This window comes from Gadus morhua, chromosome 12 (assembly GCF_902167405.1).
Source record: "Gadus morhua chromosome 12, gadMor3.0, whole genome shotgun sequence".
NCBI lineage: Eukaryota > Metazoa > Chordata > Actinopteri > Gadiformes > Gadidae > Gadus > Gadus morhua.
Window position 1 is genome coordinate 6891534 of NC_044059.1, and position 24819 is coordinate 6916352.

At 42.3% G+C, this 24819-nt stretch overlaps 2 protein-coding genes across 3 annotated transcripts; one reads left to right on the forward strand and one right to left on the reverse strand.

The window, feature by feature from the left end:
- The first annotated feature begins 152 nt into the window (after positions 1 to 152).
- Positions 153 to 9738, forward strand: LOC115555768 (afadin- and alpha-actinin-binding protein). Of its 2 annotated transcripts, none has more exons than XM_030372797.1 (14): positions 153 to 252; positions 1465 to 1568; positions 2080 to 2243; positions 2667 to 2870; positions 3208 to 3318; positions 3429 to 3564; positions 3715 to 3790; positions 4415 to 4595; positions 4880 to 5006; positions 5512 to 5648; positions 6102 to 6296; positions 6943 to 7039; positions 7428 to 7575; positions 8363 to 9738. In XM_030372797.1, exons 2-14 carry the CDS (start codon positions 1550 to 1552, stop codon positions 8463 to 8465), a joined length of 1698 nt encoding a protein of 565 aa, XP_030228657.1. In that variant the 5' UTR covers positions 153 to 252; positions 1465 to 1549; the 3' UTR covers positions 8466 to 9738. The 2 variants fall into 2 exon arrangements, with proteins under 2 accessions (XP_030228657.1, XP_030228658.1); XM_030372798.1 differs by having other exon boundaries at positions 159 to 252; positions 1490 to 1568.
- On the reverse strand, positions 9627 to 22212 carry LOC115555769 (vitellogenin). Its single transcript, XM_030372799.1, has 33 exons — positions 20237 to 22212; positions 19974 to 20125; positions 19619 to 19870; positions 19369 to 19530; positions 18892 to 19040; positions 18662 to 18812; positions 18403 to 18560; positions 18146 to 18311; positions 17935 to 18060; positions 17636 to 17854; positions 17318 to 17535; positions 17118 to 17215; positions 16881 to 17005; positions 16654 to 16752; positions 16445 to 16564; positions 16107 to 16293; positions 15777 to 15870; positions 15495 to 15680; positions 14786 to 14927; positions 14475 to 14685; positions 13983 to 14368; positions 13822 to 13866; positions 13631 to 13702; positions 13223 to 13429; positions 12838 to 12980; positions 12612 to 12747; positions 11886 to 12012; positions 11611 to 11791; positions 11430 to 11524; positions 11242 to 11336; positions 10859 to 11024; positions 10342 to 10503; positions 9627 to 9994 (listed from the first exon to the last, which is right to left on the reverse strand). The coding sequence occupies exons 1-33, from the start codon at positions 20307 to 20309 to the stop codon at positions 9882 to 9884; spliced, it is 5016 nt and encodes a 1671-aa protein (XP_030228659.1). The 5' UTR covers positions 20310 to 22212; the 3' UTR covers positions 9627 to 9881.
- Positions 22213 to 24819: the final 2607 nt, after the last annotated feature.

The window sequence follows — 24819 nt, forward strand, 5'->3', positions numbered from 1 at the left end:
TAATATTGTATTGTTATTTGTAAAACAAAATAAATTTCCTCCACTACTTACGTCCACGGGGAGGTTGAAGCGAGTTGAAATTTTGCGCAAATTCACCGGAAGCAAATCCTAGACGAGACCCAATCAAAGCAAAGCAGCGTTTGGTTGCTAGACAACGAGTTACCGTAGTGTTTGGTGTGACGGCGTACACGGGCGGCGTCGGAGATCGGGACAGTGAATGGACTATGTTATGAGACAGCAGGAAAATAACACGTAAGTAACCCAGTTTCTGTTCCTCATAGGGTCTCGTATTGTAACGCTCAATATTACTGGCGTGAAGTCACTCTTTATCTTGCCCTTTTTAGCTGTTATATGGATTTGTGATCCACGTACGCTGCGAGGGGTTGCGCTTTGACTACCGAGCTGCCAGTACTCCGATACGCTCCCATATGACTAATAACATGCGACTTAGTAAAATGTTACTCTTGATAACCTTTCCCAGCTGATCTATGCTGAGAAAATTCGATCCAATCCTTGAAATTACTATTAACCCGCTCCCTATCTGTAATAACCTATGCAAAGTATTTCCTTAAGACACACTATCAGGTTTGATACTTTAGACTTCAATGATCGCATAGGGCGTATGTCACGAATGCCTGACTCGTATGCGACGTTTACGCGTGGTGTACTTCAAATCAATTAATTAAATACTTGTTGATTCAATAGGCCATTAAGTAGCTCACTTCTCGTTAAGCTTCGTGACTTGGGCTTGCCATCTGGCAGGTAGAATTACTGTGTGTAGCCTTTACCTTCACCACTGTACCTACTGAACACATCTATTGTGACACATTGTTTTATTATTACTAAGCTGCTATAATGAATGTTTAACATCAATTTGCTTGATTGCATCCTTATAATCTGATTTTGGGATACAAAATCCTACATTAAAACTATTTCAAATTGATACACTATTATCGATATATTAATGTATTCTGTACCTCTATGTATATATTTGTAAAATATACAACTTGTTTACAGCGAGGGTTGTCTTTAGTCAGCATACTAAGGGAGATTAGCTGTTCTCCTGGTGCCTTACCTCCAACCAGACACGCTTATCTCTATGGGAACAATGCAAGGCTTCTCTAAAATAAGGCCAACTTCTATCAGAAAGGCAGAATGCTTCATCAAGCCTGGGCCATCAAAGTAATTTCCATCAGAGTTAATGAGTTGGTGATCCCTAATTAGTGAGGAACTTGGTATTTAGTTTGAATAATGGTGTCTCTAGTGTATGTTCAATTCAGTTCGATTCAATTCAGTTACTATTCATTCAATTCAATTACATTTTCACGTGACACACGAAACACGACAGGACAATAAACAGAGCCAGAATCTGGGTTTGCATTGTGCTTTGCTCGGCTCACTCTCTGACCTTGTGCCTAATCCAGACGGTGCGCCACTCATCCTAATCTGAAGCGTCTATTTCAGGATCCGTGTGTGTGTGCGTATGTAGGCAGATCTGGGGTGTAGCGGATGAGCCAGATACACAGACTCCAGGGAGCCCCGGTCCACAATGCCAGAATCGGCCCTCGGTGAGTGTGACCTTCCAGGCGTCTCCCTGGGAAAACTGCCCTATTTGTTGTAGACTTGCAGTAGGCTTAGTGTTTCTGAATGTGATAGAGGATGATGTGTGAGACTTGTTACCGACAGTTGCACTGTCTTCATATCAATCTGTATGTGTGTTACAATGAAGTAGCACTTTTTATAAACACTGCACTCTTCCAAAGGCCTGTGTAATGAAAAAGTTCCAATTGACATTATTGTTACATTATAGTAAGAAGTAAAACAAATACATGTTTGTATTTATTATACAGGTACTCCCCTGGATTAACCTTAATAAGAAACATATACGGTAGTTAAATAAACATCAGCAGTATGGACTTGTAGTGCTTGTTGATCAAGGCCAAAATACATCAACTGTTGTATTGTAACTCATACTGTGCTCAGGCCATTCACACTTTATTACATGACGGCCAATCCCGTGAATTGAGACCACGAGGTCTGACAAAGCTCTTTTTATACTTTCATTCTTTGTATGCACAGAACACCAGAACACTGCCGGCAGCGCTGTCGTATATAGGATGTCTCCCCTGGGCCATTTCAGCCAATCAGAGGCTCCCTCTCTATCCGGGCACAGGAGCCCCTTCGTGCTCACCTCGTTCTGCACCGAGGACAACGTCCTAGAATGTCGCTCGTACATCAATCAGGTGCGTGTGACTCAACGTGTGTTCTGTGGCTGAGGTGTGCGCTGAGCAGCACAGAGGAAGACGTTACCATCCTATATGCTATGATTACTGCACACGGAATATAGGTATACTGTGTGTGGGTCGGCTGTATTATGGTGAACATTGAATGGATGTCTATTGCTCTTTGGTGCTTCTAAGGAGTCTGAAAAATAACACAGCATTTCAACTGAGCCTGGGATTCTAGACAATCCTTCATAGCCAACCACAGGTATCAACGTATCACTTATTCCCAGATACCCCTGGGGCAAAAACTTTGAAACAGACGGATCAGGCATGTCTCTTGAATGACCCACTGGCACAAAGGATGTGTCTGAAAGAGAAGGGAACACGCCTTGTGGATCCGTATCACATGTGCCTCCCGTGTCTCTCGTGCCCGTTCCCCAGGAGGTGTCGTCTTTGGGCCTGCGCGCCGTGTGGACCCCGACCGACGGGCCAGCGGAGCTCAACGTGGTGGCGGTGCTCAACAGCCTGTACGAGCTGATCCAGCTGCACCGCCAGGGCCTGAGAGCACTGGACGACATGGAGGTGGAGCGGCAACGCTCGGCCAGCAACACAGAGCTCCTGCAGCTCAGCAACACCCGCCTTAAGGTGATGGGAAAGCCCTCCCCTCTTCCCTAGAACAGCAGCCACGCACGCACAAACGAAAACCGTTTAACAACGGTGTGTGTACTTGGGACATGTAGGCTTTTACTGGTCAGAGTTGAGCCTGCGTTTGATTTAAGCTTCATCATTCACTTAGGCTTGATAAGTGCACAACCGATGAGAAGTGCACACTGATCCATACCGGCCATACTTTGTTGAACATGTTGATCTTTTTGATCGACGGGTTAAATATTAATCTCAGACGACGTTACCCAATTGAATTGTAATCCCTTAGTTGTATCTTGTTGTGATTCTTGTATTTCTGCTGTGTATTGTCCTACAGGGCCAGCTGGAACTTTCTAAAAGAGAAAACACATCTCTGCTGGAGAAAGAGCGTCAGCTGCAACTTAAAGTGAAGAACTTACAGAGTTGCCTAAAAAATGAAAAAGAAGAGGTACAGATTATGTAATATTTACTTTGATGGCAAGTCTGTATTGTGAAACCAGATCTGGTTCCCTGAGGGAAAGTATGTTGACTTCAGCAGTGTGTGTTATGTTTTGACAGGTCCAAAGACTCCAAAACATAATTGCTAGTCGGGCGAGTCAGTACAATCATGACATGAAGAGGAAGGAGCGAGAGTTTGGCAAACTGAAGGAACGCTTGAATCAGCTCCTTGTCGACAAAAAGGAGAAGAAACAAGGTCTCAAATGTTTATTATGTTGCCTTTGTATATAAGCTTATAATTTATACACATTACAGTTAATCTCCGATGACGTCATACAATGCAATCATGGTTTATTTCTTTATATTCTGAAATTTATATTTTTGTTCTTGTATTTTTTACTGGCAGCAATGGAAGTGTTAAATTACGTTGAACGCGCTGACGGGAAACGAAGCATGTGGAAAACTGGGAGGACAGAGGCCAGGTATGTTCTGTAGAACTCCCACCTGGAACGCCTAGAACCCAATGAGCTGAAGGGGCTACATTACTGATTGGGAATTCGATTTGAGGAGCATCATTATCATACAATTATTTGATATTATTACATAATTATTATCACCATGATAATAGAATCGGGATGCATACTATTATGGGGCAGAACTTTATTAAAGTGCGGATGTCAAAATTCACAACAGAAGAACCAGCTTTCTTTATTAACTGACCATTAGCAATTGCCTTGTATTATAGTCCTCAACGGACCAGTAAAACCCCAAATACTTTCATCAACGCTCGAGACACAACCAGTACTGTTTTCTCCTATGAAGCTAACTGCTAACGTCCCGCTGCTTCTGAAATTCGACATGACCGCGTGTATGTGTGAATCAGTATCCTCAACCAAACCAAGTGACAACATCAAACTTTTACCTTAAATTTTATTTTTATGTCTATATGTATTCTTCTCATTTTATCCTGAATTTTCATTATATGTCTGAGATAAAATGTCTGCCTGTTGATCTGTCTTTTATGCCTGGTGAGCCAAAAAAAAAGGTCCACCTTAGTGGACATTAAAGATTTATCCTATTCTATCTGTGAACGACTCCCCCCAAAGGCACGAAGGGGAGGTGTACCGCACCCTGCTGAGCGACTACGACGCCCGTCAGAGGGAGCTGGTGCTGGAGAACTCGGAGCAGCGGAAGGTCCTGCAGCAGATGAAGAGGGACATGGTCTCCCTGCTGCGTGGCTCCAAGCCCGCCAGGCGAGAAGAGACGCCTGGCGACCCGCAAACACAGGTTCGGGGAGAAGTATTGAGGCCTTTGGTCCACCAGGCTCATGTTAAAATGTTAACGCGTCACACTGACATTTTTTTATCAAAAGAAGATGGCAAAAGTTAGTGTTAGTTAGTGCTTATGTCATGAAATGGAAAAAAATCGGTCTGATTGGTTGCTAGATGAGATTTTCGGATTCTTTATTATGGACTTCCTGTCAAGCGGCTCGCTGCTAGTGTGTTCGTAGAGCCGATGAAATACACCGGTGTCATTACACACGATGTCATGATACCTTCTACACTGTACAGGGAGATTCGGAGGACTCAGAGGAGGTGTTTGAGTCGTCTTGCGTGGACGCCAGGGAGAAGCTGACCAACAGTATTCGCCTGAAGTGGAGGAAACTCAAGAGCCACATGGAGAGACTGGACAGCCAAGGTAGTGGACCTCGTGGTCGCCATGTCACCGGGGAAGTTGTACCTTACTGCAAAGGCAACTTGAATCTTCGCTTTTTGAAACCTAATGGATTAATAGTCAACCATAACACTGACGTCCATATAGCTACTGGTAGCAACATTAGACATTGCTGGATATATATATATATATATATATATATATATATATATATACAATGTACCTAATATAAAAATGCTTTTACCAATGATGTGTGTATAGAGCACTTTCCACGGTGTCATGTTCATGATTTAAGTGCTTCTTTGAACAGCTAAAGATAAGCAAATAGCTCTAATGTTTTTATTACTTTTATTGACTTTAATGGTTATATTGTTAGATAATATTCAGATGGCAAAGAAAAAAATATATTTTACAATATTTAACCCAAAAAATATATTTGAATTAAAAAATACAGTTGAATGGGTTCGACCGACCCAAAACCAGAGTGATTGAAACTCGAGGGTTGCTGTGGTCTTGTGTTGTGGCGCAGCGTCTTTGGTGCAGGCTGGGGAGGGCGCCGAGCCTGATGCCGTCCCTCTGGAGACCCACGGGCAGGAGATGGAGCGGCTGAAGCTGGAGATCCAGCAGTGCAAAGACTTCATTCACAGCCAGCAGCAGCTACTGCAGGTCTGATCATTGTCATCGACTGCTAGTTCACTACGGATTAGTAACAAAACATTTGTGTGTGTTTTTGTGGCTCATCATTCTCTTGCAAAAGAAAAACTACTATACTTTAAATACCTATAATTGCATCATTATTAAAACGGTAGAATCTAGTATTAAACCTCTGCACTTTCTAAGTTCCCCTAACTAGCAAGCTTAAGTAGCCTGAGTTGTCTCTACAACCTAGGTTGACCTATTTTTTTTTATATAACCTGGGCAGATTTTAAAGTCCCCTTTATATACACTCAAGTTCCAGTTCCTACATCATTTTCTTTAATTAAAAAAACAGCAACTGACGACATCACTACGAATGACTCCAAACTTGAAGTGTAACTTGCGCCGATATCAGTGAGCTACAGTTGCTCCTTGTGTCCATCAGTGATCACTCACAGTTCCCTCTGTCCCTCTGCCCAACAGCAGCGGCTGACTTCCCCGTGTGAGGAGGAGGAGGCAGCCGCGATACCACCCGGCAGTCCCATGCAGGGGGAGGGAGGGAGGCCGGGGGAGAGGGGGAGGCTTGGGGAAGACTGGAGGGCTCTGGAGGAACAGAGGACCCACTTTGAGAAGGAGAGGAAGACCTTCACCGAGGCAGCCATACGGTTGAGCCACGAGGTGGGAGAGAAAAACACAAAGAACAAATAACCTCGCTGTACTTTTGGCGGGAACGGTTGTGGGTAATTGTTGTCGTTGTTAAAAGAAGAGATGCTTACAAAGTGGGAATGTCATGCTGCTTTAGGCAGACTTTCATGAATCAACATGTCTTTGATTCAGCATAGGGCTGGGCGATTAATCAAATTTTGATTTAGCGTCAAACGGTCACAAAATTAACATAATCACGTTTTTTCTTTTTAAATTATTTAATGTTTTATAGAAAGGGCAGAACAGCTGGATACATATCTGTATATTATTTTAGATTGGAACATTTTCTTTTTGACCATTTTGAGTATTTTCTTAAGGCGAAATTTCAAAGTTCTCAGTTACTACGTTTTTTTTGGGAGAGACATGCTGAAGAAATACAATATGTTTTCAAACACAAAAATAATCGTGATTTCAATATTGACCAAAATAATCATGATTATGATTTTTCCCATAATCGAGCATCCCTAATTCAGCATTGTTGCTAGATACAAACTCAGTCAAGCATGTTTTATTCATAGTGCCACAATTTCTCCATGTACTTATCGTACCAACCTGAATTGTTGTGTCTGTATCATATTTGTACAAATCCTTTATCATATATTTGTTTTGGTATTGGCAGCGAATGATGTTCGAGGAGGACCGCGCCACGTGGCTCAAGCACCAGTTCCTACACTGGACTCCCTTCACCGACCAGAACCAACCCGAGATGACTGAAGGTAAAAGTTTCTTTGACGATTTTCAGAAACTACCAAGGCAATAAAGTAATACGAATGATCTTTTATTGATGAAGATGAATAAAGGTGACATATTATACCACCAGTTGTGTGATTAGCAATTACAAGCCGTTTTGAAAATCGGCCTCTTCTGACATCACAAGTGAGCGTGTCCACCTAGATTTATGATGAATAGATGAGCAACGTTTGCTACAGTCCACTGGGCAGGCTGGTAGACTGATCTATCCAGCACACATCTAGGTGGACACGCCCACTTGTTTTATCAGAAGAGGCAGATTTTCAAAACGGCTTGTAATGGCTAATCACACTCACACATGGTGGTATAATATGTCACCTTTAATGATTGATTATGAATGATTCCACCATGCAGGCGAGCAGGAGGCTGCGTCAGTCTTCTCCCCAGAATGCTTGCCTGGATCCCCGTCCCCTGAGACCTCTTCCTCACCTAGATGCCAAGCTCTCCAGACCCAGTCCACAGCAGACCCTTACCGCAGTCTTCCTCCCTCCCCGGAAAGCAGGTACCGATAAAGGCACAGCTATCTGCCTAGAAGACCAAAAACTATGTATATGTACGTTTTAGGACTAAATGAGCTGTCAAAGTCAAAGTGTTTTATCTAGAGCTGTCAGTTAAACGCGTTATTAACGGCGTTAACGCAAACCAAATTTAACAGCGTTAAAAAAATGATCGCGCGATTAACACAATTATTTTATAAAAAATAAATAAATAATAAATTCTTTTTTTTTTTTCTTTGGCTCAAAACAAAGAAGCAGTAGCCTGACTGCTATGTTCAAATGACATTTGTTCAAAGCAGTCGTTTAATTGCACTATAGGCTCTTTTTTTGTATCGTCCTGTTTTGATCAGTGTATATGCCAATGTTGTTATCAATAAAAAATAATTTGCACAAGGCAAGCCGATGCACTTCACCATGTTGATAAGAGAATTAAAATGAGAAGAATTATGGGACAAAAAAATCAAGGGATAATTATTATAGAAAAATAATTTGTGATTAATCGCGATTAATTAGAGTTAACTATGACATTAATGCGATTAATCACGATTACATATTTTAATCGCTTGACAGCTCTAGTTTTATCATCAAATGTGCAGTATAATATTCTTACAATACCATTTGTATAAAGCAGGGCAATGGTAATATACATACAGTAGTGATGAAATTAAAGAAAAAAGGAATGTAGTCTATTAACATAAAATACAAGGTATAAACGGGTTCAGGTTAAACACTATTGACAGTGAGACTGCAATAAAGTGACTGTGTGTAAAAAAAAACAACCCTCTCTTTCAGCCACAGCCCGACCCAACCAATCACAATCAACGGCTGCATAGGAGAACTGCCGATTGGTTCTAGCGGGGGAACGGCCACCGTGCGCACACAGTTGACCAGCTGAAATAAAGCTTACGAATAAATGAGTTAATCACAAGAAACCGGCTTGGGATGCAGAGACAGAGGACTCAATGATTGTGCATTAATTTCCCACGTAACAGCAGCTTACAATGATGAAGAACCGTGCGGCATTGTACTCGCACACCCAGATAGGGAAGGCCAGCGCTTGAAGACAACTCGTCACGCAGTTGGTCGAAAGTAATGAAGCAGTTGCTCAATCAATCATTTACAATCAATTAATCAATCAATCAATCAATCAATCAATCAATCACAGACACAACGCAACAGGAGCTCTGAGTCTAAATAACAGAGATACATCTGTGAAGTAGATCTAAAAAAACAAACTAACATGATTGACCACAGATGAAGGAGCCAAAGGAAATGGTTAAGCACAGCGCCCTGGTGTTTTGGACATGGGTTCAGCCTCGATCAATACTTATTAATTAACTTATTTTCAATGTGATTCCAAAGTATTTTTAAGTCTGTTGTGTTTCATTTGTATTTTCTATTCTTTTTTATGGTAATGTCAATGTTTTTTACTTTCACTTTGGCAGTGTGTGAGCGGTACACCACCATTGCACGCAACTCCAATTGAGTCATTGTTTACATGGAAGTGTTGTCATAATTTGGGGTTCATCAGCTAAATGTCTCTTTTGATTTTGTGTCATATGAATAATTGTCTAAATATATTTAGGATGGATTGAGATGCTGCTGTTTAAATCAAATCATTTAATATAATGTTCATAACACCTTAGTATCAAATATTGAGTAGCTAATTGTATTTTCTATTGCATTGGGCCTAATGGAACACCAATGCAATAAGTGGACGCATGGGCAGGTGGCTTTGTTGAGGCCCAGAGAGTCAAGAATGTTAAAGCACCAACAATGTTAGTGAAGCATGTTGAAAGCTACCCATACAGTATCTTTGTTCACCATCTTCTTTGTCCAGGTAACAAATGGACAATTTGTGTTCTTGTCCGTACATTTTGTTTTCAAATTGAATAGACTCTTTAAGGAGGATAAAGAAAGGTAGAGCTGTTCTCAATAAATGTTAACTAGTGATTTTACAACTTTGATGAATGTGTTTTATGAAAGGAATAAGTCAGAAAAGAGGCAACTATTTTAGTCTCAAAAAAGGAGTGTTAAGCAATAAGTAAATAAACAATTTAAATCCCAAATATTTATTTTCTGTTAAAATAATTAAAAGTACATCACTAATACCGGACAAAAGGGATATTTGTGGAACCGTTTTTATCATTGCTCTTTGACATTACATTGTATTGTTAGAAACCTGACTCCAATAAAACTGCCAAGAAAATCCCAAAAAATATTTGTTGTATTTGATTGATTTAAGGATACAGAAGTTAATTGATAAATACTTAAAGGGGAGTGGTGCTCTGGTGAGCGGGGCGTGGCCAGCTTAAGCACAGAGGTTGGCGCAGTTGCAGGCCAAGTGAGCCATCACGCTCTCCCTCAGGTCCACACTCTGCTCCAGGACGCTGCTCAGATCTACAGAGCGTTCCTGCTCAGCGCCTAAAGGAGGAGAAAACATCAATGATGTTGAGGGTCGCTCAGCATGGTGTGTGTGTGTGTGTGTTATTATTACTATAAAGCTGTGCTAGTAGTGACTCCCCTTTAGATACATTTAGGTGTAGGGTGTTAAGTCATCTTGCTCAAGGATGCCTACAGAAAGACTAGGCATTAAGGATTCAACCCAGAACCCTTTTGGCTTTAGGGGGTCAAACATACTACACACCACTACAACTAGACTATTTGTCCGGTTGCATAAAATCTGTTGTGTGAAGGAATCAGTTGAAGTTGATATGTGGATAGTTTTGAGGAATAAGGAAAGGTGACAAGGTGGCATTGAGGGTGCTTACTAATAGGCAGGCAGTGGAAGCCAACGGTGACCGGGGTGGTCTTGACTGGGATGCAGCCAGGGAGGCAACGCAGCACCGTCTCAACAGAGTGGCAGTTGGACTCCTGTCCGTGGACCATGATCTGTTTCTCCAGCTTCACTGACTCCTGTCTCATACGGCACTCTGTAGCGGGGTAGATGAGGGAAGTGTTATGCTGAATCATGAAGAGGTCAAGTTTCCCATCCCGACCTTTCTACTACTCATATGCATTGGTGCGTATTGATTTCTTTCTGTACATTATTTTGTCGTTAGGTATTCACGGTAGTGTCTTTGGATACCCATTGTATTTCTAGGGATTCTTATCATATTTTTATTCTAAAATATTCTCTGCAACCTAATGCGAGATACTACCACATTGTACACGCTGAACCCTAAATCAACTTTTTATACTATTCTGCTGTGATTGGTGTCTTTCAGATTCAGACTATGAGAAAACACAGCCGAGGCAGAGGTGGAGTCAAGGCAAAGCGGGTTTTACCGGAGGCATCTTGGCAGTTCTCAGCAGGGATCACCCAGGAATGGGCGTAGCTGACGGCGTCCTTGGCCAGCTGTCCGTTGGGGGTGCGGAACTCCTGTCTGACCTCTCCGTCGGCCTTTCCACAGATTCCGCATGTCTGTCCCTTCATCCAGTCGGCCAACTTGACCTGTGAGTCCAGATGGCATTGTGTCAGAATACCTGGTAACTCTTACGTTTCTATCCATGTCAGTCCGTCTAGGCACCTGCTAATATAGTTGGGATAATATCCAAACGGCAATAGTCCAGAAATACACCTAAACATCCAAAGGTCAACATAATAAATATAAGAGTTTGAATTTAGGTTTCATTAAATGTCCTTGTTCAAAGGTTTTTAACAGTTTTACCTTCCAGGAGCTCCTGTCGAAGTAGACCTCATGAAGACCGTGGCTGGCCGCATATACAGAGATGCCCTCACCGTTAGACTTGATCTGTATTGTACCTTGGAAGTGGAAAAGCATTTCAATTTTGAGTTGAAGTCAGAGTGCCATGACAGGATGTTGAAGATTGGATGTTAGATGTTTTTTTAAGATACCTGTGGGGTGCTGGTAGGGCAGGCTGCTGATGGGGATCTGCATGCCGTTAACCTTCACAATCATGTTGTCGTTCTCGGGGTACAGGTCGATATCGCTAAAAGAAAAGATAAGAGGCGTTTGGTTAGGCATATGCACATGGCTACCAAATATGTTTTTCTTCACAGACACACAAGTACTCACATGTCAGCAAGCTTCACATTGATCCAGTTCTGCTCAATGTTGTCCTTCTTCAGCAGAACCATGAATTTGAGCTCCTTGGAGCAATCCTGGGCCAGAACCTGGTTGCAAGACAGTGGCATCTCGTTCTTGTACCTCCTGTTGTTGAATGTGGTCAGGGTGTTCTTGGCGTAGCTACACTGAGCTGGAATGGGGAAAAAAGGGAACAGCATTTAGGTATCCATGACTCAAACAACTTCTTTGGATGCTAAATACCATAGGTTCTAGCGGCCTTTTACCTTCATAAACCTGAGCCAAGACGTATTGGACTTTTTCCATGATGTTGTCTTCGAAGGGAGTAAGGCTGGTGAGTCCGTCGAGAGGCAGAGCAATGGGAAGGTGCAGAGCTAACTTGTAGATAGTGTGCTGCACGGATAAGAACAAAATGTTTTTTTTGTTATTATTCAACATGGCATATCAGAGTCATATTATATTCATGTATAATTTCTAGAGCTGTCAAGCGATTAAAATATTTAATCGTGATTAATCGCATTAATGTCATAGTTAACTCTAATTAATCGCGATTAATCGCAAATTATTTTTCTATGCTAAATATCCCTTGATTTTTTTGTCCCATAATTCTTCTCATTTTAGTTCTCTTATCAACATGGTGAAGTGCATCGGCTTGCCTTGTGCAAATGATTTTTTATTGATAACAACATTGGCATATACACTGATCAAAAAAGGACGATACAAAAAAATAGCCTATAGTGCAATTAAACGACTGCTTTGAAAAAATGTAATTTGAACATAGCAGTCAGGCTACTGCTTCTTTGTTTTGAGCCAAAGAAAAAAAAAAAAAAAAAAGTTTTTTTTATTTTTTAATATAAAATAATTGCGTTAATCGCGCGATAAAAAATTTAACGCCGTTAAATTTGGTTTGCGTTAACGCCGTTAATAATGCGTTTAACTGACAGCTCTAATAATTTCAAATTTATCCTGAACAGAGTGTCGATTTGACATACCTTTGGTGTCTTCAAGATCACATCGAGGTCCTTGTTAGAAGTTGCAACCACGATGAGAGAAACCTGCTTCTCAATGTTGATCTCCTTCCCTTCAACGAGTCCAGCGAGGATAGAGGCAGGGATGTACTTGTAGACGCTGTAAGAGGAAGAGTAGGGACACAATTGTAATAGGCTGTGTTACATTACAGTAGCACGGTACAGGCTGCATGGTTGAGGTTGCTCTTACAGCTTGGCGTAAGTCTTGAATGATATCGGCAGCGCTTTCCAGGACACTGTCAGACGTGCCGCAGGGCTTTTGACGACCAGGCCAGTCTCAGCTGTCGCCATGGCGCTGTATTCCTTGCATTCCGCTCCCCAGGCAACCTTAGCCTATTCAAAAGAACATTCAACATCAATTTATAATCCATGCCAATGCCAAGTAAATAAGAGAGAGGACAACATGACAACATTGTTTTTAGAAGCCGCTTTTATCCAAAGGTACTTCTGGTTGTAACTGAGAACAAGCAATGCATACAAGTACCTATACAAGACCTACAAATATGGACGTGCTCCATGATTTTTTTTTTGTGCACAATAAATTAAACCAAGGATATGAAATAAATATTACTTACAGATACTTTGTGCTTGCTAAGAAGAATTCCATCAGCACACAGTTTCCAGGTGTCACCTTTGGCCAAAGCTGCAATGATCAGCTGGACTCTTTTGTTGGGCTTGTCCAGGTAGGTAGACAGCTCATATCCCATCATTTGGTTGTCAGCTCTGACCACACGGACCCAGATGGCAAAGGCAGGAGGAGCTGCAGCGCCAAGGTATTTGTTCTGTGAAGAAAGTACGAGAGTTGCAATTAATAAAATCTAAATAATTACGTGTGGTTCAAATTGCGTCGATCCAAGGGGATCTCAGTGACTTCCGACCAATGTTGTTCAGGAGCAGGTAGGGAGTTGGGTATCTCGCTCAAGGATGCCTACAGGTAGGTGGTGGACATTTGGGATCAAACACCCTAAATTAAAAAGTCTCACATTGTTGTAGATGGCCCGGAAGCTTGAAGCACTGCTTCTGCCTGTGGAGGTTCTTGCTGAAGAGGTGAGAGACTGAGAAACGACATTTGGTTTACAATATGGAATTACTTTTAAGCAAAAAAAAACATAGAAACCTAGCAATGCCATTGTGTATCATGACCGAATCATAGATCATAAGACAGCTTATCTACCTGCTTCTTGTGGTCCTTCTGGAACTTCAACGGGTACACAACAGTCTGCATGGAACAAACATCGAATGTCAATATCAGCGAATATAGATATACACTATACACAGAGCCCGTTCGTAAATGTTCAGCATCTCCATGAGCATCTCAGGGTGGCAATATCTTACGTTGGACAGACGGCTTCTTGCAGAGCGGGAAGAGCTGGAGGACGAGCTAGACGAGGATGAGGAGGAGGATTTGGAGTTCAGTTTGCTGCTACGGCTGCTGCTGCTGCTGCTTCTGCTGGAGGAGGAGGAGGAGGAGGAGGAGGAGGAGGAGGAGGAGGAGGAGGAGGAGAACAACTTGGCGCTGCTGCTGGAGCTGCTGGAGGAAGAGGAAGATCTTTTCACGGAGGGATTCAGGATTTTCTTGAGCTTTAGCAGAGCAGGTGTGCCCTGGGCGTTCTCTTCTTCTACTTCTTCTTGGCTCAGGTTGATCTGCTTAATTAGCTTCGTTGCAGCCGTTGCTCCGACTTGGACCTCGATCTCTATTCTCTCGATCTCCTTTCCGGCAACTGTCGAAAAATAAAAGACACACGCATACAGGAAGATATGTGGTTGACTTGAGGCACAGAGCGTTTTTTCCATGCATCATATAACATGTTTCTTTTTAGTACTTGCCATGTTTAATGACCACAGAGACAACATGCTTTCCAATCAGTTGGTAGAGAGGTGTGTTCCTGATGAATGAGGCATCCTCAGACTCCAGCTTGATGCAGGACTTCATTGCGGCTAATTTAGCACAATACTTCTTCTCAAATCGGGCAAGTTTGGACTTGATGATGGGTTTCATTCCAGATACCATGTCAGAGAAGATCTCGGAGGATTTGGACTAAACAAAAGAACGGACCAAAGATAAGTAAGGAAGTTATGGTGAAATGATGGTGCAGTAGGGCAAGGCTTTTTCAAAGACATCATTGTGAACAACTCACCGAGCTACCAGACACAATGGAGTTGGCATTAGACACGAACCGTCTGCCGATGAGGGGCTCCAAGATCTCTGCGGGAATGATAGGCACGATTTTCTCGGCCAGGAGATCTTCAATGTTTCTTGCCACGGCGAAACTCTCATAACTGTTAAGGAAAAAAAGGATCAGGTCATGTTTGGGTAATACACATGAAGGCCTTGCAGAGGTGCAGGTGATGGAGATTCGTCTGTAGAGGAGAGATAGGTGGGGGTGTGGCTCTCAGCACCCATACTATTTCATGGGTATGCAGGTTTATGTCTTCTGACAAACTCACTGAGACTTATGACACTTGTGAGTATGATGTACACGCCATCACACCTCTGTCAAAATTGTAAAGCCTGCCTATTATTTGGAGCTACCTAGACTGAACCAACATGCAGAAGCCTTTGTCTTTAATATTTGTACTCACTATCAGCTATGTCATAGCAAAGCCAAACTATTTCTCGTAGCAAACTGTCTACTCATATTCTTCTGACGGAAAGAGTTCTTCTTGGAGTGAAGGAGTGGAAGCCAAAACCATAGGACTGGCGAATGGCTGGATTTTATGTGAGACTTAACATTTATGTTGGTAGCTGGATTAAACATTGCATATGGTACTAGCTTGGAGCCCAGTTTCTTTTACACTCCTTCAAAGTCTTTTTTGTTTTTGTTTAAAGGAGAGAGTTTTCTTTACCGCACGGTTGCAAGTTGTTCAGGCACGGCAACGGGCAATGCCTGGATCCTGAAGTTGCCTTCAGTTATATCAAGATTGGCTGCAATTTTGCTTGGCAGGACAGAGTTGACCTTGGCTCTGACGAGCACAGATGACTGGATGAGGTCAGTGTTCACGCCCATCACAGCGAATGACTGAACAGCGACACTAGAGGAAACAATGGATTGTATAGGTTTCATGAATTATGTTATCTTTTTTAAATATATACATATATAGGATTTTAGGACTAACAACAAGAACTACCTGGGCCTAATCTCAGTCTCCAGATTAATGTTGGCCTTCAGCAGATGAGCCCAAAGGAAGTTCTGGGGCAGAGCAGGTGTGGTGCTTGCCTTGACTAACAAAAACAAGGGAAAAAAGAATGCACATTCCGAATGTTTAAAATCCACATGGTGCAAGGCCTCTTCTCTCTCATTCAATTGAAATAATTATCAAATTTATAGCATTATAAAGTAGTGTTCATTATGTACCAATATACTAACTACTAATTATGGTCAATCCAGAAGAAGTTTACATCAAGAAACAAGGAACATGTTCTTCTTGGTGTTTTTACTATAGACTGAAGTCACGTACTTTGGACGGCGGCGTTAGCGACAGCAGCGGTGTACATGCTGAGCTCCATGGGGAATCCGGCGGCGGTGGGGAGGATGCGGCGCACCTCGGCAGCCAGCACGGGCTTGGTGAAATGGGCGGTAAATCCAGACAGCACACTCCTCAGAGCGTCCTTTCCCATTTCCTGAACGATGGGTCTACTGGCAAGCTAACAGGAGTGGCAAAGTGTTATTTAACAGGGGTGGTTGGTAGCACGCACGTTGTGACTTACACATTAACACATTGTTTAAATGTTTTAATTATTATCAATGTTGACATTTGTTTAGTTAGCAGCTGGGGAATTGTAAGGTAAAACTTACTGCAATGGCCTGATCGATGAGAACTTTGTCGAGGTTGGCAAAGGCGATCTCCTGGCCCAGGAACTTGATGTACACATTAGCCAGAGGCTTGCTGGTAGGCAGAGATCTCCACTGGGACAGCTATTGGACAGAGCAAAGCAGTACATCGTCACATTCTGAAACATGTAGCATGTTTGTCTGTGTGTGATCTGGTCCATTGGATTGCTTACAGCCTTGATGACACGCCTCATCTTGGTGATCCTGTCAGCGTTCTCGCTATCAGGGTTCTTCAGGAGAGCCTCCTGGAGTCCCTCGGTCCTCAATCCAATCTGAGAAGGAGATGAACAATTTAAAGTGGTTACCAATGGCCTTTCTCAGTTTATTAATTCAATGCGTAAGTTATTTTGTAAGCTTAGCCTGCTTTAGATGGCTAAATGAAAGGGCTCAGTCAACACACCTCAAGAACATCAGCTGCAGCTCCGGCAAGGTAGCCACGGGTCTTGGCCACGAAAGCCCTGGGAAGGATGCTGGCAGCATCGTTGATGTAGAATGCACTGGCAGCAGCACCAAGCATCATGGGCTCTGTCCAAGAGTTCCATAAAAACTAAAATTAGATACCAATCACCCGACAATGGTAACCAATCCCCCGACAATGGTAATGATTCCTAAATGTTATTTTCCTTGGTGTCCTTACCGCTGTAGGCGTCCATCTGAATGGCTTTGCTGAAACGGTAGCTCAGACGATCAAACTTGGGGCTCAGGATCCTGACAGCAACATTGCATGCGGCAGCACTGCAAGAAAAGCAAACCATAAGTCCTTGCACTATTGGTGAATCACAATTATCCTCAGTCATGTGGACTTCATGAGATATCAAGAGGAATGCCTGTTCCTACACAGACGCCTGGTGAGATGCGGTGCTTCTGGTCAGGGACTTCATGTGGGAGTAGGTGAAGCTGGCCACCTGCAGGTTCTCTTCAGTCTTCAGAACGTTGGCAAGAGCAGTTACCAGGCCAATGCGAGGCTTTGTCTCAAACAGCACAATGCACGCAAGCATTCGCAGCTCAGGCTGCAGGGCTTTATCCATGAACAACTGTACGACCATATCTTGGATCTGTTTTTTGGAGAGAAGAAACAAAGAAACTCAGATCTGGAATCTCCTGCAGATGTTGGCAGAGGTCTCATCATTCCATTGAAATTGACAAGTTACGGACCAATCTGGGCTCCTTCTTGGCAATGTTCCTCATGGCCAGAATGGCGTCAACGTGGACTCTTGTTGGCAGATTTGCAGCAGCAGAGCCAAACAAGGGCAGGATCTTTGTGATTGTCTTAAGACTGTGGGGGTGTCCGGCGTTACCCAGAACCTTCAGAAGCAAATTGATATCCTCGATGTTTTCCTCTGCAACTGCTCTGGCGATTTTCTCGTGGATGGGCTTGCAAAGGGAAATCAAGAATCATTCACATGACCTGACTGTTATAATGTTAAAAATAAAGATAATTTTCTATTTGCTACCTTGATGAGCTCGGAGGGGCAGGCGATCTTGTCAGAGCAGAACTTTGCAACCATGGTACCATAGCCGAGCATAACGATTTGACGCAGAGCAGGATTCTCCACAATCAAGTGGTTGTCTATCAGGGACTGGACAAATGGAATAAGTCAATTGAGTAGATAGTATATGATAACTGCCAACCAATAAACTGCTTCTTTTAAAAATGTTACCCACTTCCACAATTGTAATGGCCTCCTGATCAGCTGTCACCATGTGCATGGATGCTACAAGAGCCTGAGCTGCCTCAAGAATGCTGATATCTCTAGCCAGTAACTTCTCCTTGATGAATCTCAGAGTGGTTGAGGTTCCAATGGCGGGAAGGGTATCCAGGATCCACTGTCTAAGAGTCAAAAAGAATGTCAAATGAGCTCAACTCAACAGTTTTGTGCCAATTTGTTCATTATTTATCATGATTGTATGATCTAAATCACCTGTAGACTGGTTTGCTCTTGAATTGACTCCAGATCTGGTCAATGTCCACGATGTTTGATTTACGGAGCACCTGAATCAGTTCTAGAAACTTCATGGGGGCCTCTTCGTGAACTGTTTGCATGTTGTGGATGACAAGATGGTTGAGGAGCTCCACAACCTATTGATGGAGCAGAAGAAAGAAATAAGGTTACAAAAACAATATTCATTTGAAATGATACACAAAATGTATACTTGTCATATAACAACTTCAAGAAATACCTGAGCTTGGGGGTTTGTGATCTTAATCAGCATAATGGGTGACTGCAGAAGCTCGGAGGCAAACTCATATTTGATGGATCCACGATGGAGATACTGAGCGTTAACCGGTGCGATGGGGGTCTTCTGAATCTCAAGGAAAACCAAGGACTGCCTGAAAACAACAACAGTTAACTGATGATTTCCTGCCCAGCTCCCATATTGACATTGGTTGTTGTGGTTATTCCACGTACTTGGTGTTCATCTGGGCAGCGCCATTAAGCTCGTTGAAGGGAGAGAACTGGATGAGCTCATTGACGCTGGCCTGCAGGATCAGAACTCCAGTCGGGACTGGCTTGAGGACGTAGTTGTATGCGGCAGCTCCCCTCAGGTTCTTGGCATCCTGTAGAGATGTGGCATACATATACAAATTCATTGTTTGTATATGTTTGTATATGCATTGTTATTGGCAATGCTTTTTACTATCTGTGGCACATGTTAACTTTTTTTCTTATAATATAACTCGACAAATTTATATGAGATTAATGGTGTGCTTATTATCTCGTTATTATCTCGTTACTATCATTATTATTATTATTATTTGCCATAGCTGTACCTCATGTATTAGTGTTATTCATTGACATAACTCTCAGTGATTTGTTTCTGTGGGTTTCCATGCTTCTCTAGAGTGTGTAAAACATTGCAGACAACTCAAAAAGAGCTTGAGTTACCTTCTGGCACTCTATGCATTTCTCTGTGTAAGCCAGACCCAAATCCTTGACAATCTTCTCCTGGCAGTTATTGAGATCCCTGGTCTTGGTCAACAGAATGCGGTCGGCCTTCTCGTCTTCAGTGATGGCGTAGAGTGTGTTGCACACGCCCTGAGCTCCAGCCTGCAAGGCACAACGCACGCGCTCATTCAGAAAAACTCGGTACAGGTTAAAAATACCGATCACCGTGGAGTTGCATTTTATAACAAACCTCCTGCAGCTCGTAGACATTCTGGGTCTTCTTAATATTGAGCTGCAAGATGTTCAGTACACCTCTGAAGATGTTCAGCACGGTGGTTGAGATGCCTTCTGGGGAGTAGACCTTCCCGACAACACCATTGGCGTACTCAAACTTGATGGGAGTCGCAAGCTGGGAGGCCAGGGCTTCCTTCAGCTTGTTGGCAGGGATGAATTGATCCTTGGGCAAGACGCCACTGTACTCAAAGAGTTCAGGATCGGCAAGCTAGGAGCGAGATCAGATCATAATGAAACAAGTCAATAGTCGATTCCGGTTTTGCTGCTTGAGGGAAATTGCATTTGGGTGGCTGCCTTAGCGGGATGTTTACCTTAAGCAGGTAAGTATTCTCAGCAATGTTACTGATTAAAACTTTGCTGAGGACCTTCAACCCAGCGCTAGCCAGACCCTCCTCAGGAAGGCCCGCCATGAGTACCGCCTCATACTTGTACACATAGGTCTTGCTGCTGGCGAAGTCAGGAGCTGAAAGAACAGTTCCATTTAACATCCGAGTTCTCATGGAACAGCAATGGAGATACCCATGGAGTTATTCTCATCTGAAAGTTTACACCCTGAGTAGACCTGTACACTTACCAAAGTTGACGTACTGTCCAGCTGAAATTAGAGAATAAAGAAAACACAATTTCCCATTTTCAAACCTTTTCATGAATTCTGAATGGTGATACTGCACTAGTAGAATAAATTTAAATTACTTGAAATTATTACTTCAAGTCCAGGTTGAAATAAAATGAATATCAGAAATGTAGGTCTACAAAATAAGACTATATACTTCAAATAATAACAATGATCAAATAATAATAACTGTATATAAAAATAATAGTAGATGTTGAAACAAGAGCACACGAAAGACTCACCCACGACGGCCAGAGCCAGCGCAAACACAAACACCTGCATTGCTCCTGTGAATGTGGCATATTGCAGTCCCAAGCAGCCTTATAAAGGAGAGCATTTTGCGGTTGGCCTATGGTCAAGCCACAATGTCAGGCCAACCCGCACCGATGACATTGAATTTTGTCTATTTTGCGGCACATTTCATTTTTATCTCATGGGGTTAAAAAACCACGCCTATTTGTTGGTTGTGGTAGCATAGTGGTGTGGATCAATGAATGGGAGGTTAGGGCCACCTGACTTGTACTTGTTTGAATAGGCAGGGCTGCATTCAACAGAGACCCAAGGGTTACGAGACCAACTCGTCATTATGACACTGAGTCAAACTTGTATGGGTGGGGGTTGATTTTACATTTGTTTATATTAAAATCGCACATCCACCATATCTAATGGCCATTCAAATCTGACTGTATTCCTTAATCATCTGAACATGATCGAATCCAACTTTAAAGAATTCACACACTGAGGGTGGCTCAGTGACTTGGATTATTTACCTCCGTTATCTGTTTACTGTCATACGGTCATGATTACTGCCATGTTCTTTCACCATGCCTGCTACTGCTGACAGTCTCACAAACATTTAGGGTCCAAAGCATTTACAAATGTAATAGGAATAATGAGATATTTATTAAGAACATAAGAATACGCACAGGTGTGAAATGAAAAAATGAAAAAAGTAAACGATACTGTGAAATAGTACTGTTACTGTGTCACCCATCACTTGCAGTTTTCACATAATACGCCATAATATTGCATCATAACGTCATATTACATGTCCACATATTGTGGTTTGGAGCGTGTATACAAAAATGGTTGTCAAGTAAGTCGTCAACACAAAGAAACAAATGTGATTGGCCACCGCCAAGTGACACCCAAGTGACCCCCACACTAAATCTGTCAGTACTTTAACAATATAATGAAAACAATATATATTTGGTATTCTATTGTCCTAGTTTGTGGAACTATTATCGGACGCAATATTATCATATCGCAGATGTTATACTTGTCATATTGTGATGTGTTTTCTGAAATATTAAAAATGTGATACATTTGTTTTATTCCCCACAGGTTCATTGACATATTATGTCCGTCTTATGTATTTTTTCTCATGCCCTTTCCTAAATACATACCCAACTGAATAACCAAATTAAGAGCACCGATAGGGTCTTAGCTGTTTTTTCATTTTTGAATGGTGGACAGGTGGAAAAGTTAAGACACTAGGATTGGATTTTGGTTTTAGAATTAGGGTCAAACGTTCAAGACACTTACGTTAATCCATTTTCAACATGTTAGAACTGAATGGCTTCAAGTGGAACAGACTTAGCACAAATGGAATGTAGTATTCATAAGTACGTTTTAATTAGTTCATTATCAAATGAAAATAAGAAATTGTGTGTTGCCGCTACCTGAGAATGAGCCCTTTAAATTGACATAGGGTGTGGGTCCTCATCCCCAGAACCAGCCATGCTGCCTTGTTTCTACAGTATCTCAGAATGGAAAAACGACTCTAGCGAATGTGATATTAATTCAATTAACTTTCAATTAAATTGTGAGTGAACTCTGTTTCAGCTTGAATTTGAACACTATGTGATCTTACATTTTGTGTTTCAGGATAAGAGTTATAAGAAGGAGGGGTGCGTGCAGGGCCACCGGACCCCCCCCAGGCTTGGGGGGGGGGGGGGGGGGCAAGGCACAGGGGGGCTCATGGGAATGTAAAAAAAGTAAAGGGGACACATCATGCCACCAGGTGTGAGTGTGATTAGCCATTGCAAGCCGTTTTCAGATGTGCAGAATTGTGACATCACAGGTGGGCGTGTCCACCTAGTTGCGTGACGGGTAGATGAGCGAGGTTTGCTATAGTCCACTGGGTAGGCTGGTAGACTGATCCATCCAGCACACATCTAGGCGGACACGCCCACCTGTGATTGCACAATGCTGCACATTTTCAAACCTGTGCCCTATACCACGAAGCTCGCTGAACATACCCAGGCTTTCTTGGGAAAACCTGGCTCGACAGAGCCGCAACTCGCAATCAGAGTTAAATGGTACCACGAAGCTCACTTTAGATTCAATTAGTTGAACCAGGTTTTCTGCTTTAGGTTCAGTGCGCGTTCACGTGAGAGGGGTGTTTTTTGCGTCATTTTGCTCACCTTTACGATAGATCAAGCAGTCTATATGCGTATAAGTGAAAATATTCTGCATATTGTCTGTAAAATAACTATGCCAAATGCAGAATTGTTCGCCATTAATCCAAATAGAATGATGATGATTTAAAAATGCATAAGCAACGTCCATCCTGCCTTATTATATCATTTAGGGAATTCACTTGAAATACACCCTATTTAAGAAATGTATGGCATGTTTTTAACCGCTGAGAGGTAGCGGCTCTAGCGTAATGGATTGGTATAAGACCCGAACGCCAGCGACCGGGGTTCAATTTCGCCGGTCTATCATCATGCATTTTACCCCCATAGATGTGGTGCCAGCACGGCCTTGAAAATATGGGTTTAAGTTCGAAATAAGCACAAAAATATAATTCCATAAGCTTCAGTGAATAAGTATTCCATATGCATGAGAATGAAGAATTTTTAAGCTTCACATAAATTTGCATCACTTGGGAGTCGAACCCCCCGCGCAGAAATTCAAGACTGACGCGCTACCTCCAGCACACTGTCACGGAGACACAATGCGCAACAGTAATCATTGTCTACATAAGGTCCAAAAGGACGATCAAATAACGAACACCCTATGATGAGAATCTGTATCTCTCATGAAGAACCCCAATTTCGTTGCACAATGACAATAAAGTCTGAAATCTGAATATCGTCAGACAATGCCAAGGGATCGGTTCTGTCCCGTAAAACCCTCCGTCTCCGGAGAGACGCCTGTACGAGAAGTGCGCCGGGGTCCACGGGAACACCCACAAATGGTGACGCCATTGTCAGAGGAGGGGCTAGGAAGCTGCGCACGCCGATTTAAGTAGCCGCTCTCCCAATCACATCTTCTCCACCATTCCGCCAACTTTGCCTCGCTCTCCTCATGCCTCGCCTGCCCCCTGGCACTCTCCTCTTGGAAGGGGTGTCTGGGGTGGTGGAAGAGGTGCCTGGGGTGGAGGAGCATGAGGGAGAGGTGGGGGGGGGGCTGGTGGCAGTGGACTCAACGAAGTCCTGAAAGAAAACGAATAAGAAGGAAACAGAAATTATATGCCAGAACTGGTTGATATGGCCATATGTTATGTACAATATATAATAGCTATGTACACAATATAGTACTGCCAAAAAATACATTGATTAACCATGTAATATTACTAATATAATGTAATATATTAGTATAATAATACTTATAGAATATTACTAATATAATATATATATTAGTATATATAATATCACTTATAGAATATTAATAATTAATAACTAATAATATTACTAAAATTACTTTCTATATTAGATAAGAGTTTATTGTTTACTGTTTACTGTTTTTTGTTTACTTTTTATAGTTAGTTAAGAGTTTATTGTTTATCTTATATTATATTATAATTATTGTTTACTGTTTACTTTTTATTTTACTTTTTATAGTTATCTTAGAGTGTATCGTTTATCTTATATTGTATATAATTTAATATTGTGTTGTGTTTCTTTCTGTAAGCTACTGGACAATCAATTTCCTTGAGGGAGTCATCCCAAAAAGATCTATAAAGCCTAATCTAATCTAATCTAATCTAATCTGATCTAATCTAATCTAATATATTAGTATAGTAAAGCTTATTTTTAACCTGGAGTCACTAGAACATGGAAGATCTGGATATCATACGACATGATATCCAGCCCGGTCTGCAGCCCGGTCTGCAGCCCGGTCGACGGCCGGGATGCAGAGCCCGTGATCGGGCATGCATCCCGGCCGAGAACCGGGGTCGGGCGGCCTGCGAAAGTCGGCCGGGGAGTTTCGCGATCTTCCGCGAAAATCGGCCACAGACTTTCGCGATCTTCCGAGAGTCCTTGGCCGGGCTTCGAAGCCCGCGGCCGGGCTGCAGAGTATAATTAATAAAAATAATTACTAGTTAATTACAGAGAAAATACTTACATTTGTGTTTTTCCAATCCTGTCGCATCTGTTCGTCCTCCATCTTGTCTAGGATATTTCTTGATTTTCCGTTTTCTCGCAAGGTATTGTGGGAGCAAGTCAGAACTGAATCGCTTTGAGGGTGCCCATCGAAAATCTCAATTTTGAGGGGATGTTAGCCCTCCCCCCTACCCCTTAAGCTACATTTGA

Excerpts from the sequence above, each read along its gene's own strand:
- LOC115555768 (XM_030372797.1), top strand. Across the intron at positions 2,871-3,207 it reads TCAGCAACACCCGCCTTAAG|GGCCAGCTGGAACTTTCTAA; the intron begins GTGATGGGAAAG and ends ATTGTCCTACAG. Across the intron at positions 3,791-4,414 it reads ACTGGGAGGACAGAGGCCAG|GCACGAAGGGGAGGTGTACC; the intron begins GTATGTTCTGTA and ends CTCCCCCCAAAG.
- LOC115555769 (XM_030372799.1), bottom strand. The coding sequence starts at position 20,309 with ATGAAAAGGTTTGAAAATGGGAAATTGTGTTTTCTTTATTCTCTAATT. Across the intron at positions 19,871-19,973 it reads AGAATACTTACCTGCTTAAG|CTTGCCGATCCTGAACTCTT; the intron begins GTAAACATCCCG and ends TCTCGCTCCTAG. Across the intron at positions 14,686-14,785 it reads CCATTGTGTCTGGTAGCTCG|TCCAAATCCTCCGAGATCTT; the intron begins GTGAGTTGTTCA and ends TCTTTTGTTTAG.